Source organism: Poeciliopsis prolifica, unplaced genomic scaffold, assembly GCF_027474105.1.
Source record: "Poeciliopsis prolifica strain line A6 unplaced genomic scaffold, Auburn_PproV2 SCAFFOLD020, whole genome shotgun sequence".
NCBI lineage: Eukaryota > Metazoa > Chordata > Actinopteri > Cyprinodontiformes > Poeciliidae > Poeciliopsis > Poeciliopsis prolifica.
Window position 1 is genome coordinate 3,601,179 of NW_026562395.1, and position 18,150 is coordinate 3,619,328.

The 18,150-nt window shown below is 40.6% G+C and overlaps 1 protein-coding gene across 2 annotated transcripts in view; it reads left to right on the forward strand.

Annotated features, from left to right (window-relative positions):
- The window catches only part of LOC129368995 (kelch-like protein 29), a 250,869-nt gene that overhangs the window by 149,515 nt on the left and 83,204 nt on the right, over nucleotides 1-18,150 (forward strand). For both annotated transcript variants that reach the window (XM_055044230.1, XM_055044229.1), the window contains exons 7-9: nucleotides 6,718-6,914; nucleotides 11,230-11,342; nucleotides 14,367-14,513. In XM_055044230.1, the coding sequence (XP_054900205.1) occupies nucleotides 6,718-6,914; nucleotides 11,230-11,342; nucleotides 14,367-14,513 (457 nt within the window). The remainder of the gene's footprint in view (nucleotides 1-6,717; nucleotides 6,915-11,229; nucleotides 11,343-14,366; nucleotides 14,514-18,150) is intronic.

Below are 18,150 nucleotides of genomic sequence, written 5' to 3' on the forward strand. Positions count from 1 at the left end.
TGCCACAGATACACTTGTTCCTCCTGAACAAGGATGGAGGGGGAGCGGAGTGAAGGGTGGAGGGCTCGAGAGCCAGAACCGAGGTGGAGAAAGCTGAAGAGGCACGTCCTTATGAGGACCGCTCATCTCAATGACAGCTGCTAAAGCCATGAATAAAACACAGATGGCCAGTTTTGCTTTGACCTTGACTCGAGCACACCTGTTTCCTTACGAAGTGATTTTTGATAAAATAGACGCCCACCCTTTACCCCCACCCTTCTTGTGAGCCTGTCCATCACGTTGTCTCCGCTGCAACTCTTATCTGGGAAGAAGCCAGATCGTTTATGTGCAAAGACAGAGCCTCAGCACAGCAGAAGCTCCCAAAGGAGCAGGGTTGAATTGTATCGTGCTCATCTTCATGCCTGCTGCGTCTTTCATTGTCTGGTTCCCCTTGTTTCATCAAACTCTTCAGGAGAGAAAATTGTCATCAGTTAGTTAAATGTTAGTAAAACTACTCTGATTTGGAACTTCATCATTTGACTTCTCACTGCTAAATCTTGAATTAATGCCACAAAGATTTCAGGACGTCTTAGATTTTACAGAATAAGTTTTCTCATTTGGAGCATTTGTGAAGACCCGCTTGTGAGAATTATTTTGTCCAAAAACTTCTCTTTTTTTAATGATGGTTTAAACCATAAATTTACTTTCAATGTAAAACGGACAAAAGCACTTGAAATTGACATTTTAAATGATTGTAGTGATCAGAGTGGATTACTAAAAACACAGACTCCCTTTTCGTCTTCTAGATCACGTAGAACCTCATTTCACTGTTGAAATTCCCAAAAAGTTGCAAACATATCCAAACTGAGCATGTTCCAGGAGAGAGAGCTCTCATTTCAGCCTTCCTGTTCCTCACTTGCTCTCTCTCAGTCTCTCGCAGCGCAAGTGAATTGCAGATTCTTCAACAGGTTGTTGAAATATTATGTAATTTTACATTGATTCTTTTAGCTTGGTAAAAGTTTGGATTGCTCAGTAACTGGTCGGGACTAGCAGAGTTATGCTAACATTTAGCTGAGGCTAACATAAAAGTGGGAAGGCGGCACAGACTTTATACAGAGAAATAATCTTATTTTGGCCATGACTGACCAGAGGCTCATCTGCCTCTGAGTTACGACCTCCCATGTGCCGCCCGGGTCACTTTTTGAGCCTGGCTTGAAATATGTTTATGCTCCACGTGGCTCACTACTGTCCACATCTTTATGAGGTCAAATACCAGAAATAGGAAGAGAGGTGCTTTCGTCTTCTAATATACTCTGTACTTCACCCTCCTCAGCCAGCTTGCTCAGAAGGCATTTACTGCCGGTCAGAACCCCTGTCAGCTCATAAAACACCCGGCGTTATGAGAGTATACGCTATCTGCTTAGGACTGGATGTGCGCGTTCACGGTAAACAACAGGTGTACTCAGTTGTCTTTATGTGTGGATGTGTTCACAAAAAAAATGTACTAATGCAAAATTTGGGTGGGCAGGATTAGTCAGAGCAGAAGAGGTGTTATTTTACAAAATGAGGAAAAACACATCTACTTTTATTTTTGTGGCCTGCCCACACAGACAGCAATCCAGTGGCTTAGAAGAGATGTCAAAGCCCAGGCAAAATTGTTTATGGGCTTTTTGTGATTTAAAATGACAATTTGAAACAACAAATTAGCATTTGGGGAGGTTCCCTTAAGTTTGCACTCGATGTCATATGCTGCACCTGCAGGACGTAATGCCGTTCCCAAACGTACAGACACTCGTGCCCTCACCCCTTCCTAAAAACCTATTACCTTACCGTCAAAAGGGCCAACACACAGAGCGCAGAGACAGATCGTCGCTGGTAATTCCATTTTTACCCCTTGGGATTTTCCAATAAGTGTGCTTGCAGGCGTTTAATTTATGGCGACTGCATTGTCACACCACAGTAATGTGAAAGGCTCTGAGATCTTTGAGTAGTCCCGACACGTGCTTTTTCTGCCATTTGCCCCGCCCCCCCCCTACCATTTTTCCGTCTGTGTCGGCCCATGAGTTTTTGTACGCCTGTGAGTCAGACAGCGTTATCACTGTGAGATGTGCAGGAGGCTGTTTTAATGCCCATTACAGTGTCAGCCCCGTGTGAATACTACTATCCTATGCGCTTTGTTCACCCCTCTGCTGCACATTTCAGCCTCATAACGGTGCCACCGCAACTCTGTTTTGTTGCATTGTTGTGGCTAATATTTAAAGGGTCCAGTTTCCCAAATTACCAAACCTAATTATGCATTAACAGCACACAGTACAGTGAATTTATTTGTGTGGTCATTAGTTTATTACTTCATTCTAACAAGTCGATTATATTAAGTTCAGGGAGAGGGATAGATATACTGCATATCAATCAATCAAACTTTATTTATGTAGCACTCTAACGACATACTGACGACTGGGCCAAGTACTTTACAGATTAAAAACGACGCACACAACCCCCATAGCACCCAAACCAACTCTCTGAAAATCATAAATGCCACACAGAAATATGGTCATGGCCACATACAGACTGGAAACCCAACGATCACGCAAGCTTCAGATGTTTCTACATAAATTGAGAAGCATTGCCAAAAACTCTCACATGGGGTCAAAGGAGCAGGAGAAAACACTGAAAAATTAAAACATTAAACACGAGGCACAGACAGTGAAAAGTAAAACCTTAATGATAAAGAATGTAGCTGTTCTACTAGAAATGGAGTTTACTACATAAAATACTGTCTGAATAGGAAAAATAAAGGAAATCCTTACAAAACGACGGCCTTATGTCAACAGGTTTATCTGCGAATGCTGGTTCCAATAAGACATTAAAAGACAGATGGTGTTCAACAACTAAGTTGGAAATTATTTATATGGATTTTATCTGAAAAAGCAGCTGCATCCACAGCTTTTAGCAGCTTGTTGGTTTCTGCAACAAGCTGCTAAAAGCTTGTTGCTTTACGCAACTTGTTTAAACCATGTAGATTGTATTTTATTAACAAATTGAGCAGAGCAGAGGAAACAACTTTGTTATTCTGATGCTAATCCTATACAGAAGCAATTACAAAGTAGGTTTTAATGCCAGCCAGTTTACAAGTACCAGAACTTGAGTTTGTGCTTGGGGAAACGCAAAGACCCGACGCCAAGCAAGCACTAGCATCCAATACGTTTTTTTTTAATGTTTGATTTTAATGCCATTTATTAAGTTGCAGATTCAGTTTAAAACCGCACACCTTGAATACAGACAGACGTTTACTTATAAAATTGTGAACATGCACCATCTGGTATTCCGCTGTGCAAAAAGTCGGACTCTGCAAAATTAGTCAGTAGGAATAAAATAAATGAGTAAAACCATCTGTTTCATTTATTTGACGCAGTATCTTTGTAACCCAGTGCCTGTCCTTAGATGAGCTTATGCTTTCCATAAGCAAAACATATACTTGGTAAGACCCAATTATACGAAATAAACATTCCGGTTTCTGAACCAAAATTTCAGAAATTAATTTAAAATTTAATTTCAGAAATTAATTTGCCCACCTGGAGCCAAATGATGACACTAATGACTTTTAAGCATTAAACTCACCTTCTGTCACATCACATATACTCCAGGTTTTCCACAGAGTAAAGTAGTGGAACAAAGCCTTAGAGATGACACACAGTAAACACTTTTTCTATTTCAACTTTGATCAATAAAAATCATGTTAAAAATAGAGTATTGGAGGCCCCATAAAATTGTACTAGTGCTTTAATGTTACATGTGGTTCAACAATCTCTTGCAGAGGTTTTGTGTCAGCATTTTCCGAAAGTTTTGTTCGAAAGTAGCACCAATCATGGGCAGACTATTGAGCTAGAATAATTTCTTTATCTTTTACCCACAAATCTGATTACCCACAAATCTGATTTCAAAAGCCACAGTTAGATGATGAAATCCTCTTGGCAGTAATCATTACACCAGACCAACTATAGCTTTTCTCAGAATCACAATTATAGAAATGATCAAATTGGACAACATTGAGCTGAGATCAGATCCAAATGTGGTTTTCTGTTTTGTTTTTTTTTGTTTTTTGCCAAAGTAGTACTTCCTGATAATTGGTCCTCAAAGTTAACTTTTTCAGGTCAAGAAAAGTTTTTGGCATCTCTGTCAATCCAATGTCCACATCACTCCCCCATCCTATCGGTGGTGATGGCTCAATGTTCACACTTGGATGGATGGTTGGAGCCTTTAACCTCTCCACCTGTCACCCCGTCCTCTTCGTCCTGTAGAGGGTCCGCTTGTTTCTGCGCCTGTTTAAGAGCAACACACTGTAGATCATAAATACCATAAATTCCGTTCAGGAAAACGGTAATAAAAGGGAAGGGGAAAACAGTCAGAATCCCAGCACTGATAAACCTTTTGTTAAATCCATTAATACAACTCATATCTGATTTATGTTGCGACAGAAATTAAATGCGAGCCATTTTTAGTGCAGCCGGTCTTTCCTTTGCATCCTCTATTTTAGCATATCTCTGTGGTGCACGTTCTCACCCCTTGAAAAATGGTCTGGTTAGAGCCAACTAGATGCATTTTCCCTCCCCGTAAACTGGCTTTTTTTAGGCTCTGAGATGAATAAGGAAGTGCGTGGCTGTGTTTGTAATGTTGACAGGCTTGCAGGTTGTCCTACAAAATTTCCTTCTTGAATAAGTGTTGCGTTCCTCACAAAATGATTTCTCTACCTGAGTGTGGCAATCTTCCTCCCTGCTTGCCCTATCTATCCTCCCTCTGTCTCTCCTGTCCTCACTGCCTCCCTCTTTCAATATTTAAATTCGCGTCTGCAATCAAACGCAGCATAAATATCCACCTCTTTTGGAGAGCTCCGGAAAAGTCATTTCCATAACATAAGTGCTTAGACAAAACAAACTGCCACTTGAGCCGGTTCCCATTGCACTAATTGACCAAGATGATGAGCATGCTCTTCTTTTATTTTTAGCTCCCCTCTCCTCTTCCTACCTTTTCTTCTTCCCAACTCCCTCCATCACTTTAACCCTGACACACACACACACCTCTTTCCCCTTTTTTTTTTCTTTTCTGTCTTGCTACCTGCCCCCACTGCAGGGCTTTGAAAGGAAAAAGGGCAATAACGCTGTGTGGCTTTTTGCTTTGCAGGAGGAAAAACTGTAACCACTTTGGTTTTTTCAGCCAATGTCCATCCAGAGTCAAACGCGGTTGTCTTTTGGTTTTTTTTTTGTTTTTTTATTTTGGATGACCTTCTTCGTTCTCATGCGCCTCATAAATGACGACTAACGCCTCAGTTCATACACCACAGGCTACTGATGATTATTACAGCGGGGACAATGGCTCTGTTGAGGTGTGATGGCGTGTTTATCCGGGGTGGGCGGGGACATCTCTTATTTAAAAGACCAGGGTACAGTCATGGAACACACCTAAATTTTCCCCTCAGAAGGATGGCTGCTGGCTCCCTGTGGAAGGACCGTCTCACCCTGCCTCCCTTTTCCTTTTTGCTTCCTCGTCATCAATCGCCTCAACCCTCCTCTGCTTCCCATCTCTAGCCTTCACTCCAACCATTCCGTCTGTCGTGTCGGTTCTTTTTTGTTTGTTTTTTTTACTTTTACTTTTTCTTGTTTTGGCCGTCTTCGTCTCACTAAATGCTGTCGCCACTCTCTAATTTATTCCTTCAAAATAAGAGGGAAACAGACACCTGTGAATGCACACGCTCGCAGAGACAGACAACACATAATCATCGTGCCGGCATGACTGGCAGGAGCAAACTGCCTCCATCCATCTTAATGCAGGCTACTTTTTATATTGTTGATGTCCATATCCGCAGGGAGCGAGACATGGTAGAGGGGGCATGCAGTCTGCGGTGCTTTGATTCCATTTATTTTGCCCTTGAGTGGATTATTGTTTCACATGGGACATTAAACATGGGTGGTAAGGTGTTATTTAATGCTCTCATACCTCCCCAAGGGGATGCTGCACGAGAACTAATCTTGGCCATTTGATCCGAGTAAAGTCACAACGTGACCCAGTTCTGAAAGCGTCCGATCGGGCCCTGCATTACGAAGGGATATCATATTCTATTTAATTTGTGCATCCAAGCACTCCCTGGCACCTCTTACGTCATCCCAGTAGGAGTGGACATGCAAGCTTGGATATCCAACACGACAGAGTAGGCTCACGGACAGCGAGTTGCAACAAGCTTTGACCAGCATATATTCCTCACATGTTCGTCTCTCCATTTTCTCCGTTAAGCCTGTCATGTATGCTTGCTTTGCAATAAACTCCTCGCATACATGCAACCAGCCATAAAATGCATGTTTTCTGTCAAAAGCAATAACTTTTTCCGTTTGTTTATTTCTGTTTTTTTTTTTGCCTAATCTTTATTCAGAGGAGACATTTTGTTTCAGATGCAGCGCTATAGTTGTAAATCTGCTTCCCCCTGCCCATAGAAAAGTAGAAACCATCCACAGTTCTGTTTTTTTCCCTTTTCCTCTTTGTGTTATACTGTTGTGTAACAATTCTCTTATTTTCCTCCCAACTCTTGTTTTAGCTGTCTGTTGTGTGTTGCATACATGTCTTTGTATCCCTGTCTTCCTTTTTCTGTCCATTTTTTTTTGTTTGTTTGTTTTTGTTTGCTCTTTGTTGCGTTTCCTGAGAACACTTCCCTAAACTTGCCTCGTCTCCCTGCCATGATTGATTGATCAGGTCGTCAGGGGAGACAAAGAGGGGCGAGATGCTGGAGCTCACCATGAGCAACATCGGCGCCGATGTGCTGGAGCTGCTGCTGGAGTTCGTCTACACGGGTTCACTGGTTATCGACTCGGCCAACGCCAAGACGCTGCTGGAGGCCGCCAACAAGTTCCAGTTCAACACCTTCTGCAAAGTCTGCGTCTCCTTCCTAGGTAAGTCATTGTGGACCATTCTGATTGATGCAACATGTCGCAAAAAGATTCATATCCTTAAAAATGAATGCATCCTTTTGTCTTACAACCAGAAAATGTAATGCATTTTATTTTGAGTTTGTGATATACCAACACAAATTTGTGCATATTTTTAAAATGGAATGTGAATGATAAATGGTGGTGCTTCTAAAAAAAAAAAAAAAAAATCTGAAAAGTGTGGTGTGTATTTGTTCTCATTCCTCTTTTAATCTGCTATCCCTTAAATTGCAGTCAATTGTGTGCCAGCCTACATGTGATTTTATCTCAGTATAAAACCAGCTCTTCTAATCCAGTGATCTAGATTGGATCTAAACTGATGAGTTATTGAAAACTATCACTGTAGATCAACCGATTATGCAGATGGTGACACGTGGTAATGACAGCATGCTGCTGTGGGAAATCTTCCTTTCCTGTAGTTGCAAACAAGCGAGTTAACTCTGATGGGAAGGCGAGCGGAGCTAAATGCATTGCAATCTTCCTCGGAAACATGTTGGAGGCTGCAGTGGACTTAAAATCGGGCAGAGTTTAAACTTTCAACAAGACAAATATACAGTCAGAGCAACAACAAAATGTAACATAGTTATGTTATGGAACGGTACAGTCAAAATCCTGATCTGAATCCAATTAAGATTCTGTCAGACTTGAGAATAGCTCTCCATCAAGCTGGACTTAGCATGAGATATTTAGCGATAAACAATAAGCATACATTTCAGTCTATGTACAGTAGGGCTGTTTTAAAGGAATATTTACTAGTACTCAGAAATCTCTCTCTCTCTGGTATAAATATACCAGCTGAGTTTTCCCTTTGTTCACTTTGAAACAGTACACATGCAGTCTCAGGAGGAGAAAGGCTGTCTTACTCCAAGCATCTTATTGGTCCTTCAAACAAACAACAAAAACCTGGAATATTTGACATTATGCTGCTAGCACTTAGCGACAACTGATAGGCGAAAGCAGAGGCTGTCCAAGCTTGGACAAATAACGACCCGGCTCAAACACGGTGCACTAAATAATAAAACATAATTTAAAGAAGCTTCGAGGCAGATGCATTTTCCTCGAGGAACTTTAATAATCGAGGCACTCGAATCATTGGAGGAATCATTACAGCCCTGTGCAAAGACAGCAGAGCCATAACACAAATCACTTGTGGCCATAATTTTAGCAAAACTTGGGACTACAAAGTGTTGAACCATGCTAAAAAGAAATGCATGCCACACATTTCAGGCTTTTATTAGAGGCTGCAGTGGATTATGGTTTCAGTTCATTAAGAAATCAAATAAAACCATGTATCCTTTCTATTTCATAATTATGTAATTTGTCAGTCCATCACATTCAGCGGGGAGAAAAAGTTCAAGGAGTTAATCATTTTTTATATACAGACAAGCTTTTCCAGTATGCACAACCTCACACAGTCTGGTTGTGAGAGTCGGGGCCAGAACTTACATTTCCACCTGGAGTTAAACATCATGCTCTTTTTGGTCATGTCTCCACAGCTCATAGCTCTGTTAGAATTCAACTTGCTAACTCTCTCAGCTGGGCACGATGCCTCTGATCCGCTCCCACTGGACAGGACCGAGCACGAGCACAGATTTCTAAAAAGGTCAGGGAACAATTGTCACTTAAATGTCAAATCTTCTAGCCTGAAGAATGATGGAGTTGAAAAATAGCTAAACAGATTTATACCCGCCAAAAATAAAAAAAATAAAAAAACAAAAGGTGCGGAAAGTGGAGCATACAAGGGGAGTGGTTTCAGGAGTCCTAAGGGGTCGCATGAAAGGCAAATGGCATGTTGCAGATGTCGGTGGGTCAGGCAACCAAACAAAAAAGCTGCAAATGTCAACTTTTGCATTCCATTCAAGAGATTGTTTTGAGGTATCTGTAACACAAGGGAAGGGCATGTCGGCATAAAGGTCAGCAACAGAAAAAAAAAAATGTAAAGAACTGGAAGCACATGATATTGATTTGCTTTTCTCGATTTGGGAAAAAGGGGGGAAAAAAAGCAGAACACATTTGTTACCTTCATTGCCAGCGAGACGTCAATCCATTCTTCCTCGACAAGATTCATGACATTTCATCGCATTAGAACGAGAGAAATACAGGCACAAGCGCATGTCCTTGAGCAGAGAGGAATTGATACTGCGTCAAGAATTATTGAAGTTTGTAACAAATACACCTAGGATAAATGGCAAACATTTCCTCAACCTATTTCCAGTATACCGCTTTGACCTTTATTTATCCACCCTGAGATTCAGGGAAAGCCTGAGCGTTTTTGCGTGTTTGCCGCTCTAGCTGAACTATTCCTGGAACTTTTTCACACTTTGCCATGTTACATCCCCTGTTTGTGTATTTTATTGTGCTTTAAAGTGAAATGAGACACAAAGAGAATTCAACAGATAAACAGCCGACAGGCCTTTGTTATTCTGGAGGAGCTGCACAGCTCAGGTGGGAGAAACTTTCACCAAGATAATTTCTCATCGTGGATGATATGAATTTCCCCTTTGTGGAAGTGTGGTGAAAAAAAAGTTTCTATTATTTATGTTTTAAAGAAAGCTTTGAGAAGTCTTGTTTGCAGTTTTCCATGCACATTACACATCAAACATGCAGAAAAATGTGTTCTGGTGAGAGGCAGAGTGAGTGCGCAGGAGTTGATGCATGTCTTAGTTCAGTGGCTCAGTCAAAGTCTTAACCTAAATACTTTTCAGATCACCCGGGAGAAGTTAAAATCGACATTAATACACACTCTTTATCCACTCTCACTGAGTCTGCGCTATTTTGGAGAAAAACAGGGAAAGGTTTTTGTCCTTAGATGTGAAATGAATTTGCTGCCAAGGAAGGTTCTACAAAGTATTGACTTAGAGGGGCTGAATATAAATTAACTCCAGGAGGAAATGTAAGTTCTGCCCCAAACTTACATTTCCATACCGTATGTGCATAACCTCACATACTGGCTGTGAGGTTATGCATACTGGAAAAGCTTGTCTGTTTGTACAGTGTCCTACACAAAGATTAAGTCCTTGAACTTTTATCCCTTCTGCTTCCACGTTGCAGCCTGAATCTTTTATGTGAAAGGACAAATGGACAAAGGGTTTCAATTAACTCATTTCTTAACTTGCTTTAAATGTAAAAGGAGTGTCTTTTTCCTTCCACTTCAGCATGATGTGCTATCTTGTGTTGGTCCATCATATAAAACCCCTATGAAATACTTTGCAATCTATGGTTAAAACAAGAAAATGTAATGCATGTAAATGTCAAAAGGTTAAATTAGATTAGTTTTGCAAAACACTGTATTTATAAATGTCACATGCAGCATGCAAAGTTTTTAAAAAGTGCTCGTATTAACAGTCACAAAGGTTTATTCTCAACAAATGAAGCTGTGATCCTAGTCACATCAGAGAAATTAAACGTTCGAGATAATGCTTTGAAGACGTGAACAACTGATATGAAATATTTTCATATCTGCTTAGTCAAGGCCCAAAATTAGCTCCGATCAGGCATCAGGCCTGCTTTTATTCACCATTTGGTTTGGCTTCTGTTGATTTGTGATTTACCAAAGCTTCACTGACCTTTTATTGTCTGATATTTGTTTAGGGAAGACTCTCTGACTCTCTTTACTGATAAACACCTTGGTGTTGCTTGTTCTTTGATAGTCATTATTTAATCAGGCCTCGTTCAGCGACCAGCAAACTATTTGATCTCGACCTCCGCCTGCTTCGCTGTGCAGGCCCGCAGTCCAACAGGGACGTCTTTTGTGATAAACGGGAACAGTGTTCATTGACGTCGCCGTAAATGCTCCTCCGGTACGCGAGATCACAGAACATGGCTTAAGCCTTGTTCCTGCTGGCCTGGCCGTCAGGGTAGCCACACTGTTGTTGCGTGCGTGCTTGCGCACGCGCTTGCTAGATCCTGGGATCTGACAGGACTTCTTTGAAGTGGCCCAGCTAATCCCACATCCTGCTCCCTGATATCCTCCACCTCACGCCTGGGTTGTGAGCGATCGATTCCACCAGTTGTTTGTCCCCGAAGCTGTTTTGAGTTATTATAGTTGTTCTCCCTAAGTCTCAGGCAGATACAAAGCCCGGTGGGCTCAGAGTGTGTGCTACCTGAAGCTGCTTTGTCTGTTTCTGTGGCTTCTTACATCTTTTTATGGATGTCTGAAGTGTGTTTTGTTCCCTGTGTCTTAATCTATCAGCCCTTGTCTTTTGTTTCTTTGTTTCTCCGCCCTCTCCCTTATTTGTCCCTTTTTCCTTGTCTTCCCGACCTTCTTTATCGACTCCAGAGAAACAGTTGACTGCCGCTAACTGTCTGGGTGTGCTGGCCATGGCTGAGGCCATGAGCTGCACTGAGCTCCATAACATGGCCAAAGCGTTTGCACTTCAGAACTTCCCTGAGGTGAGTTGAGATCGATCGTCTTTATTATCTACTTTACATCTAGAAAGAAATTTGATTAATTAATTATCACAAAAATATGTTTTTTGTTCTTTTTTTTTTTTGCTCTTGTAAGGTCAAATATGATCCTTTGGTTCTGGCATTTCAAAACTATAATTAACTTGTTTCTCCCAGGTTAATAATGTCTTTGAATGTCCCTGTGATGAAGTTATGCACCGGTACATTTCTTACTGTTCTGTTGGAATTCCCAACCATTTCCAAGTTTGACCATGAAGCTGTTGATTTTCGGTGTTGCTACCCCCAGCATGCTTTGCTGTTGCTAAGATGTTATAAAGTTTAAAAGCATAATTTTTGTTTCTTCAAACATTTTTCTTATTTTCCATGCGGTTCCTGGGTTGTCCGCGATCATTTTAGCCCAAAATAAATCATGTTCCAGCTAGACAGTGATCCTTAACCCACATTGAAGCTGGTTTTGGAGCGAATAATGCTGGATAATGTTAGACTTCTATAAAAGCCCAAACCTGCCTTGTTGAATGATCTGCCAAGTAGAGTGATCAGGTTTCCATACAGGATTATGCCTGAATCGTATTGATGGATAAAAAATATGTTTCCAGGATGGAACTTATCATATTAACTAAGCAATTTTTTAGTAGTGCTATATTTTATGTATTTTTTCCTTTTGGATAATTTTGTCCTCAGTAAATTCAAACTTATGCTCCAAATGCCTGCTCTCAAAATGTTTATATTTAATATCATTAAATCCTTCCACTTCAAACAAAAGGCAGTTACTCTTGTCACCAAAAGCCCTTTTTTACCTCTGAGTTGAAGTTTGATTATTGTGGTATTCATGCCAGTAATGAGTATATGCACACTTTTGACCAGAATTGTGCATGGAAAGTTTGGTCTGCTCTGCTTCGTAACAGAGCAGCTTTTAGATAAATTACTGAGAAAATTACAGACATATACCCACTAACAAACAGAAAACTTCAAAGACTTCTCAGTATTTTTTTTTCTTATTTTATTTTTTAGCTTAAATTGGAAGCAAATCGCACTAAATTACCCACTATTGAAAATGAGAGCATCGGAGCATGGCATCAGAAAATACACTCCAGGGTTTGAAAGCATGCAGCTTTTCTGACCTTGTCTTTGCAAGAATAAAAAAAAAATACATCATCTTAACATTAAGTTGGGGCGATGTAGACAGCCAACCATTTATAAGGCTTTAGAGAAATAGGTTTAAAAAAGATGGCGCCTCATAAAGGTATAAATGCATTCACTTTTCTTTAGCTTTTGTTTTTTGTTTCAAACTTAAAGCACAATGTTTATTGCTCCTGAACCTTTCACTTTCAGTCTCATAATCAGAAACATTCAGTGAATTTATTTTGGTTGTTATTTTAACTGACAGTTGGAGAAGCAACTGAAGCAAAATTTTGTGCAAAACTGAATGATTTGGTTCAAAATTGCACAGGGCTTTACGAAAAAGACACGCCGCCATTGGTATTGCACTATCCCATAATGCACCTGGACACAGGGTATCACATTCACAGGCCAGAAAAAGTTGGCGAAGTTAAGGTAATTTTGTTTATACGACACATTTTCAGTTGATCCAAAGTAAAAAAAAAAAACCCTAAATACTCCTATTCAGGGTTGGTAGATAAAGATAAGTAAGTATCCTCTTGTCTTTGAACCAAGATGGTCAACTCCATTCTGGTCAGGCTTTTGTGACATGACAAGGTTTTTCTTTTTTTTGTGTACTTTTTGCAGGTTTTATCCAGATAGCACAGTGAGCTGCGTAATGAAGGACATTTAGATGCATGTCAGCAGACGTCTTCAGCAAGGTTACATTCATACTCAAGTGTGCCCCACTTTAGGGTGAATCTAAAAACTAGTTTTAGCTTCCTTTCATTAAATCCTTCCACTTCAGTCAATAAAGCTGACTTAGACAAAACCACATTTGTGCTGTTCGAAGGTGCCTCACTTCATAGCTTTTGTCTCTCTCCACAGAGTCACTGTCGGCACCAGGGTCAATACCCCTGTCTGTCAATTAAAGATGAGGCTACCCACCTGGAGACAGTTAGCTTAGCCTAATATAAAAGCTGGACGCTGGGGGAAAACGACCAGCCTGTCTCCCTTCAAACATGAAAAAAGTTATACATTATATATTAGCTCTGCTGTGAGGCTTCCAGCCAGGAGAGACAGCAGTAGGTCGATGTGCCTGCCACTGGTTATAAAGAGATCTGCTGTATGTGAAATCACTAGTTATTGACTGCATTTGTGCGCTATCTTTGCCTCTGCTTTTCTTTTTTGGGGGTTTAATGGCACATTTTTATTTTCATGAAATAAAAATACAGTATCCAGCAATCATTTCTTCTTTCGAAATGCCACAACTCTTAAGGCTGCATTTCCCCTTTTCTTGTTCTCATCATTTTCTAGCATCTTGCTTTGGGTGAAACAATCAGGGGAATCTTGTTTTGTATGAGATTAAAACAGAAAATCAAAAGGATGCAGTATTCACAAAAGCATTTTCAAAAGAACTGAAGGTTAGTTATTGGATTGTGCTTTGAAACGGCAGTATGTGTCTGGAAAATACATAATACTTTAAGTGACCTAAGTGACCTTTTTAAATTTTTCCATTAGAGTATCGGAGTAAAGAACTGAATACAGATGCATGCAGGAGTTTATAATTGTGAATAAAACAATCTATAAACCATGTTTTCTTTCCTTCTAGCTCATAATTGGCCAACTTTTTGTTGATACATGACATGAAATTGTGAGAATGCGTTACAGTGTGTCATTTTAAAAATGTCATTTTCAAGGGGTTTGAATACTTTTGGAAGACGGTGTGCAAAAATACAATGGGAAACCAGCAAAACAGCTGTATTTCCCTAGGATTTTAGCTCTTCTCTTTTCATAATGCCATATGTTTGAACACACTAGACAACCCACACAAGATCTTTCAGCACGATTTCCTCAAAATATGATTTCAAATGTCATATTAAAAATCTTTCACTATCGACTGCCTTTCAGGTGGCGGGTCAGGAGGAGATTTTAAGCGTGTCCAAGGAGGATCTGGTGGCATATCTGTCCAACGACAGCCTGAACACAAAGGCAGAGGAGCTGGTCTATGAGACTGTCATCAAATGGATTAAACAAGACCCCAGGTCAAGAGTACAGGTAACAAAGCAAAAGAAAACTTTCTCTCATCTTCTTCTTTTTTTTTTTTTTTACATTGAACACATGCTGTATCTGTAGCATGAAACCAAAGCTTCAAGATGTTACCTGCTAATCACTGACAGCTCAGACCCTGTAGGTGTGTGAAGTAGCATTAGAGCAGGTTTTATGTAGAGCTGTCATCCTTGAGCGATGCACAGCATGAAAAAACAGGCAGGTAACCCCATGTTCTTCCCTCATGATTCCCAGTGCTCATCAACTTCGTTCTTAAGATGTATCCCAGCTCAGTTCATAATCCCAGAACTGCTGTTCTCTCTGAATGTGCTCTACTGTATCCAAACTCAAAAATACGCCATCCTGTAAACAGGTGTGAGCTATTCCTTCAGCCTGCTCATCATAATCAAAGGTTATGTCACTTGGATGGGTATTGACAGCAACGTACAGGAGGCCAAATTTTAACCGCCGTGCAATCAATGAGTCCGAAGGTGAGAGTTTGGGTACAGCGGCGTGTGCGAGAAGGTAAATGTACTCCTGCTCTTGTGGCGCATATATTCAGCTGGAGAAAAGAAAAACTCTGAGGTCGTGAGGTATTTATGGCTCTATGAATTTCACAGTGATGATTTTAAAGTGTTTTATTGCTGTTTTAAAATGTAGTTGAGGTTATATCAGACAAATTTCCTTGGCCCATCACTGCGAGATTCATTCCCTAAAAATAATGTGATCTCATCAGGCAGCAGGCGGAGATACTGCCTCATGCGAGCTGAATTACTGGCAGTGCGGACCTCAGCAATCGGTGTTTCATTACTCAGAGCACACACAGAATTAGAATTTCTCACCTTTTGAATTAAACCTTTAGCATTTGTCATTTGATCTGTGATGATAATGGCAAAAAGAGGTTTGTAAAAAGCGGTTGAATGTGCGTGTTCATTTTAGCATAAACCCAGCTGCTCTGTGAAGGGCTCAGATGTTTGTTGGAGAACATTGTTCAACAAACACAGTCATGAAGACTCAGGAACATAGAAGAAAATAGCTTCTTAAAGAGTTTTAAACAGCTTTGGTTATAAAACAAAACAGAATAGAAATGACCATTCTTGCCTCTAAATTGGGGAAACTCGGGTGTACCAGCAGAAAAGTGACAGGAATGTGGTTTCACCTAAAAATAAATATACAAAAATGGGAGTAACGACAACTTGCTGTACAGTAAGACAAAATCTACAGCACAATAAAATACGGTCCAGTTATTAAAAATAGCATTTTATTCAGAGAAATGTTGACGTGTGAGCATAGGATTATTTAAAAAGATTTTAAAATGTCATGTAAGGACCTTTCTGGTCAACACGAGAAGAGTCCAGTGTCTTAGTGTCAACATGCGGAGGGAAACCAACAGCGCAAGCCTTTTTAAACACAGTAACCCATTATGAAGCATGGTGGTGGCACCATCATGCTCTGGACATGCTTTTCTTTAGCTGGGATGATTAGGATGATTAGTCAACTTTATTGGAACCTTGTTTAGGGCTGCAAAGACTTGATTTTGGGGTGGACTTTAATTTTCCACCTGGTCCAGCAATTGGAGATAAATGCTTTATTTGATTGGTTGTTCATGTGTTAAAACAGCTTAAGAAGTCAAGACCTGATTCCAATGAAGAAGCTGTATCTAGAGAAAAAATGGTGCATACAGGTGTTCTCCTTGCAGTCTGGCTGAACTTGAGCTATTTTTCAGTGTGTGCATGTGTAAAACTGGAAGAGACATACCTCTAAAGACTTGCATAAATCCAAATACATAAAAAAGTGATTCTGTAAAATATTCACAATAACTTATTCCAAATGCATCAGACACCTTCCTGATTTTTATTCTTGAAAAGATTTTAAAACTAAGTATACTTTTCCTTCAACTCAAAATGTGTGCAATAATCCTTTTTTGGTCTAACACTTGAAAGTTTGTGGATATGATGTAATGAAAATGTAAAACATTGAGTGGTATGCATACATTTGCAAGGGACAGTAACCCAGAGCAGGAACCAGATATTCATCTCCGCCAGATAGATTCATCATTGCTATGAAATCTTTCCACATAATTAAGCTGCGGAGAAACTTTTTCCACAGGATTCTGTGAAGAAAAATGAATTTCTGAGCTACCTGAACTTTCCCACATCAGCAGCTTTTAAGATAAAATCCTGGTTAACCTCACTCAGTTCAGTTCACTGGACTCTTTCAATCTCACACTCTGTTGGCAAGGGGCGCAGGCGAGTTAGTCAGATGAGGTAGAAGTTTTCCCGCTTGTCTGAACAACCCGCCACGCTGGTTTCCCGAAACGAGACACCGGGGGGTCAGGCCGCCTTCAGGAAGGAAACGAACGGTGGGCGAAGTCTTGTAAAACGTATCTAAGCGAGGGAGATGGATAGCAAAGGTCGAGGGGCGGCTGAGAAAAGTCGTGGCGTAAAGTAGCAGCGGCGTAGCACCTGCATTCCGATTTGGTTCCTGATGATTTGCCCCTCAACGTGCGGCCATGACACCCAGAGAGCAGCAATGTGATTGAGCTTTCAGTCAAGCTCAAATTTCCTCCCCATATGTAATACATAAAAAACACAGCAAGCCTCCTGTCTGCCCGACTTTATGTGCTTGGTCCAACTCCAGTTCGTCATTCCTTTATTTCCTCGGCTCGTTTCCTCCTCCCCATTTGGAGCCAGAGCATGGCAGAAATCATTCCCCCAGAACCTGTGACACTTTTTAATGATGTGTCAGGGCAGAATGTCACTGAACTGCTGCGGGTAAGAGAAGAAGGGAGGGAGAAAAAAAAAGTAGCAAAGGGCAGGAAGCTTTAAGCCTTGACAGAACTGCATGCATTCAGCCGAACATGTGCCTCATGTGTCTTTGCAGGTTTGTGGGTCTGTGCATGTGCCATGAATTGCAAGCTGCAGGCTATATAGTGGAAAAGTGGCATATTGAAGACGCTGGATAAATAATATGCAATTTTCCATCTCCACTATGCTGTCACTAACAACCGATGGCACCGGGAAATGGGGCCCGGACATCGCTTAGCGACACGGAGAGCATTTGGGCGTTAGAAATGGCTTTGCTATGAGACACGAAGCAGCGGAATTGAAGTCGAGCATCCTTTCTTTTTTCTTTTTTTTTTTTTATTTGTATATCATTGAACGAGCACCATCCTGCGAGTGTTGGTCTGTCAGAGGGTGGGAATGAAAGAGAAGCTGCCAAAGCTTTAAAAGAAAGTGATATAGCCTCTCAGCCGAGGAGTATCTGTGGAATTTATAGCCAAATCAAGTGGTGGATAAATCAACCGCAATAACTTCTTTGTATTTATAGGAAGACTTTGATGTATTTTATATTGGCTCTTTTTTTGTCCCCTATTTTTAAAAGCAACTGATGACAAGATTGACGATGGGCTGTAGTTTCATATATCATCCATAACATTATGACCACATGCCTCCCAGTGTTTCAATGCCAAAAACTATCCCTTGGACTAGACTCAGTCAACACAAATCTGATGTTCTGTTCCTTAGAGAGGATGAAATATCTGGCTTAAACCATCAATGAACATGATATTGTTGGTGGTAATACTGTGCTTAATCTTTATTCATCAGTCTAATAAAAAGAGAGGTGTATTGTGTGGAATATATAA